A 4969-nucleotide genomic window follows, 5' to 3' on the forward strand; every position below is an offset into this window, starting at 1 on the left:
AATTTTCAGTGATGCTATTTATCGCGAGAGCTACTTTCACGAATACCTCACGAATTGGCCCTTAGCCAATCAAATTCATTGTTGACCGGAAATCATGGGCGGTTCAATAAAAATATAATAATAGCTCTGTTTTTTACGTTGTTTTACACTTACTTCACTCCGTCTTCTCTTTCATAGCAATAACTGACCTCACTCACACTATATTCCTCATCTTCTATTTCTTGTTGACATATATAATTAATCTAAATGTTGATTCTATAATACATATAGCATTCTTAGAATCATAGCAAATAACATGATTTTTCATCAACACACATTCCACATGACGGTTTGCTTCCCCAACACAAATTCACCAGAACAGAAACAACATAACAACACAATAGAATGATTAGAATAAAATTAATCTCAATAGTAAATTGAAGGACAATTTTTCCTAAGCAATGTAAAAATTTGTGTGATGAAATACAATTTTGTATAATCAAACACCTCAATCAAACTTAAAATCCAAAAATAAAAATGGAAGCTTGATTAGAGTTAATCCCAAAAGTTGAAAGTCACCACCGCTACATTAAAGTCGACACCGCCATCCCGTGATGGTACACTTCTAATCGTGCTCCACTTCCTCTGAAAGGTAGGATAAGAGATCTATGTATTAGATCTGTGTTCTGCTATGCCATGTAAAGTGGGAAGGAGATGTGGAAGAAGAATACTTAGGAGAGAGAAATAAGAGTAAATAAAGAAAGAAAAAATGAAATGTAAATTGTCATGTGACACGTCATTCGCGATCGGTTCGTGAGACCAATTTTCACTGCATTCAGCATTTTTCTTTAATTTTTGCTTATAAAAAAACAAAATATGTAATAACTAATACTACTTAGTACTTGCTAATAATTGTAGCTAAACTGAAAAGAAAACTCATACTTACTAATAGTAGAAATCCTTAATTATAATTTCTTTAAGATAATATACAGCCAAACATTAAACAAAGCAGTAGGGGTTTCACAAACCAATCTAACCGCATATTATTTTTACAAGCACTCGAATTATCAACTACAAACACTTTTTTTTCCCACTCACATACATAGATATTATAACAATTAAGAAATTACTAAAAACAGTAGGACACAGCCGTCACATATGGTTCCATACACCTGCAATCACAAGAAAAATAACATGAGAAATTAATATGCTAGCAAAATCTTGAAAAGAAAAAAAAATTGAACTAAAAATAAAATCTTAAAAAATAAAAATTAGAGAAAAAAGAAAGAGAAAATATAAAATGTTGGAACGGCTATAAAAAAATGCAATTAATATTTTCCTAACAAACTGACGGATCCGGATTTGCTACAGTAATAAAATCACACAGTTTCACGCAGTTTCAATCTCAGCCATTGTTTCTTGATCGGACGGATCAGATCAAATCAGCTATAAAATCTATCAAAATAATCACAACTATACATAACAGATCGGACAGTCCACAATCAAAATTGCGTGAAAACTTTGTGGAATATTACAGCAGGAAATCTGCTTCCCAAACTGACCATCATAGCCATCAAACTAATGTAATATTTGTCAATGGTTGAACTTATGCGTAAGATGATTTTAGACTTTTAACTTTACTAATTCAACTAAAGCAATCCTTGATGTTATATATTTATAACTAAATAAATTTTTTGTGAGGCCTATTTTTTAGCTCAAAATTTTAGAGCCGAGAGCTTTTATTTTTTTTACTTTCATCACTAGTTTAATTCGATTTGAGGATCAGTTTTGACATCAAGTAGTTTCAGATTTCAGTCCTATCCCAACAGCAATTTCAGGGACCCAAAACCCTTATTTAGATCGCTTGATTATAGGACCGGCCAATAAAAATAATCATGTAAATTTTTAATGAAAGGGTCGTAAAGAAAAACAAAAGTTTAATTAACTACCTCTCAACATGATGAAATTAAGATCTAATCACTGTCACTGCTGCTGCTATCATGACCATGTTCATGACCATCTCCATCATGTTTCTTCTTCTTCTCCTTCTTTTTCTTCTCACCTCCTTCACCATGAATCTTATCCTTAATCTTGTCAACAAATCCCTCCTTATGTTCTTCTTCTCCATGAAGTTGTTCTCCTTTGTACACACCACCTTGTCCTCCTATCAACCCATGTTGTTCACCTTTGTACTCACCACCACCATGTCCTCCAACAAATCCATGTTGTTGTTCTCCTTTGTACTCACTACCATGATGTTGTTCTCCTCCTACATAGCCATGTTGTTGTTCTCCTCCTACATAGCCATGTTGTTGTTCTCCTCCAACATGTCCTTGTCCATGTTGTTGTTCTCCTTTGTGTTCTCCTTCTTTCTTGTCTCCTCCAATATGAAGAGCATCACCAATCTTGTTCATGATTCCTGCCATTGTGTATATGTGTTTGTATCAATGTGTGTTTTCTTTGTTATGTTTTTGATTTGATGTGATTTTTGTTAGGATGATCTATGGTATTTATAGGTAGAGAAGTGAGGAAAAAGGACAAAATAGGACCATATAAAATGTTATCCACACCATTTTTGTGGAAATGACTAAAATAACCATTGACGTATACTACTCTATACGTGTAATTAATAATTATGAAGATATTTTTTATTTTTTAAAAAGTTATCTAATTAAAAATAGGCATGATATATGTAATATAATATATGTCGACAGGAATTTGTTAACTATAGGAATTTCTCAAAAAAGGATTGATGTTTAGATATTTAAAATAAATTTTAATGTGAGATTTTTTTCCCTGAAATTACTCTATCAATTGAATTAAACTCACAAGAACATGTTGTTATGAAAATTGTCTTTTACTTATAATTATAATTGTACTCACTGAATTAAAGTTCTTTTAGATCCTATCTCATGTACTAATATTTTGAGCCTAAAGCTCTAGATTTGAACCATTGGACTAACTTGATTGATTAAAATGATTAATTTTTTTTTCTTTCTAAAATGGAGTGTCACTCTTTATATAAGTGTTATTTATATTTAATGTGAAATAAAGTTTTTTCAAAACCAAAAAAACCCAAAAGAAAGTTTTTCAAATCTCATGTTTACGACATCGATTTATAAAAAGATAAATGTCAATTTTTATAATCTCACTTTAGATCTTTGTCTATATTCTTTCTTCTTTGTTTTTTTAATCAAATCTTTTTCTATATTCTATATACACACGAGACTTCAGTTTTTCTCAAGGAAAATTTTAAATTTTAGTCTTATGTTGGGTTAAATTTAACAAGAGTTTTGGATGTGGTGAAATTTAAAATTTTTATAAATAGATTATTTCTCTCTTTTTTTTTCTTCTTTTTCTAAAGCTAAAAATCATGAAACTATGCAACATGAAAGCTCTTGTTGGCACAGTTGAGATTCGATAGGATCAAATTGGACAATGATATTACATGGTGCTTTGGAACCAAACAGGTGTCGACAGCTTAACGATTAAACAATTGAGTAGTTAATAAAACATGGCACATTTGGAGCCTAAAGTGTAGTAGTTAGTTTTTTGTGTAATAGAGAAGCTATTTAAATAAATGACGCGTATGAAATTTGAAGATATAAAGTTTCTAAATCGGGATATCGACATGCATTAAACAAAAAATAACAAATCATCAAAAGTATATGTCCAAATTGTTAGGTTCATTCATTATTCGGATAAGAATAGTACTCCCTCCAGTCCTTTTTATAAGGAACAATTTGGAAAAAAATTTTGGTCATTTTTATAAGAAACAATCATTAAATTTATTCTTACAATTCCATTTTTACCCTTATTAAATTGTATCCATTCCAAAGTTATGCATTAATTAGAGTGATATATTCCCTAAGGATAAATTAATACACCAAGGTTAGTTTTGGAATAGATTGTAAAATTTTAGAATTTTTATTAAGAAAGATAAGGTTTCTTGGTATGTGTGTTTTTTCTAAATTGTTCCTTATAATAAGGACCGGAGGGAGTATTGATTTTGAAAATTAATTCAACTGTATTCTAGACTCTCCTTTGGGGTATACTCCTCCTATTTCATTTCTTTATCATCTTATTTCCTAGTATTTTCATTTGCTTTAGGAAATTATGATTTCATTTCTATTTTTTTGGTATTAAAAACACTATAATTTATGTACCAAAAAAAAACACTATGATTTCTACCTAAAGTGAAAAAGATACCTAATTAATGGAAGAAGTTTATTATTTAAACATCAAATTTGAGACACAAAATTGATATCAACCCACTTTTCACTCACAAACACGTAAATCGAAGTATGTAAAAAATATTAAAAAAAAATAAAAAGATACTCCCCCGTCTCATATTATAAGAAAAAAAAAGTTTTCACACTTATTAAGAAAAGTTGAATATGATAATTTGATGTATGACTTTTTGTGTTTTTCTTGAAATAAGTTTCATAGTAAGATGTAAATTTTTTTTTATTGGTTATTGATTATGAGAAAAAGAAGAAAGAAAATAAATTAAATGCAATTTGCATTAAATTTCATGAGAGTAAGTAAAAGTAAATTTTAAAAATGATAAAAGTGAATTGCTTTTGCTTATAATTTGGGACAAGAAAAAATGGTTTTTTTTTCTTATAATATGGGACGGCGGGAATATATTTGTTGTATATTTGTAAAATAAATATGTTTTTCTTAATGGAATAGCCGTATAGGGGACATAACTTTGTCAAAAAGCTTCTCCTGCTAGCTGATGCTCGTGGGACTTTCTTTTCTAGATAATTTGTTTTTCTTTTCTTTTATTTCTTCTACTTGTACAAAAAAAAAACTTTGTCAAAAAGCATACTAATTATTACTACTTTTTCATTTGATTTTAGTTTTTTCTATGATAAATAAAATGGATCCGGGATATCTAAAGTAAAAGTGATTTTTTTTTTTTATAATATAATGTAAGTAATATCAATCGTTAATAAATAAATTAAAAGTGGATATTATAGCTATA

The 4969-nt window shown here is 29.2% G+C and overlaps 1 protein-coding gene across 1 annotated transcript; it reads right to left on the reverse strand.

Moving 5' to 3' along the window:
• Positions 1 to 921: 921 nt before the first annotated feature.
• On the reverse strand, positions 922 to 2477 carry LOC123890121 (protein SRC1-like). Its single transcript, XM_045939669.1, has 2 exons — positions 1929 to 2477; positions 922 to 1151 (listed from the first exon to the last, which is right to left on the reverse strand). The coding sequence occupies exon 1, from the start codon at positions 2403 to 2405 to the stop codon at positions 1953 to 1955; it is 453 nt and encodes a 150-aa protein (XP_045795625.1). The 5' UTR covers positions 2406 to 2477; the 3' UTR covers positions 922 to 1151; positions 1929 to 1952.
• Positions 2478 to 4969: the final 2492 nt, after the last annotated feature.

Source organism: Trifolium pratense, linkage group LG6, assembly GCF_020283565.1.
Source record: "Trifolium pratense cultivar HEN17-A07 linkage group LG6, ARS_RC_1.1, whole genome shotgun sequence".
NCBI lineage: Eukaryota > Viridiplantae > Streptophyta > Magnoliopsida > Fabales > Fabaceae > Trifolium > Trifolium pratense.

Excerpts from the sequence above, each read along its gene's own strand:
- LOC123890121 (XM_045939669.1), bottom strand. The coding sequence starts at position 2,405 with ATGGCAGGAATCATGAACAAGATTGGTGATGCTCTTCATATTGGAGGA.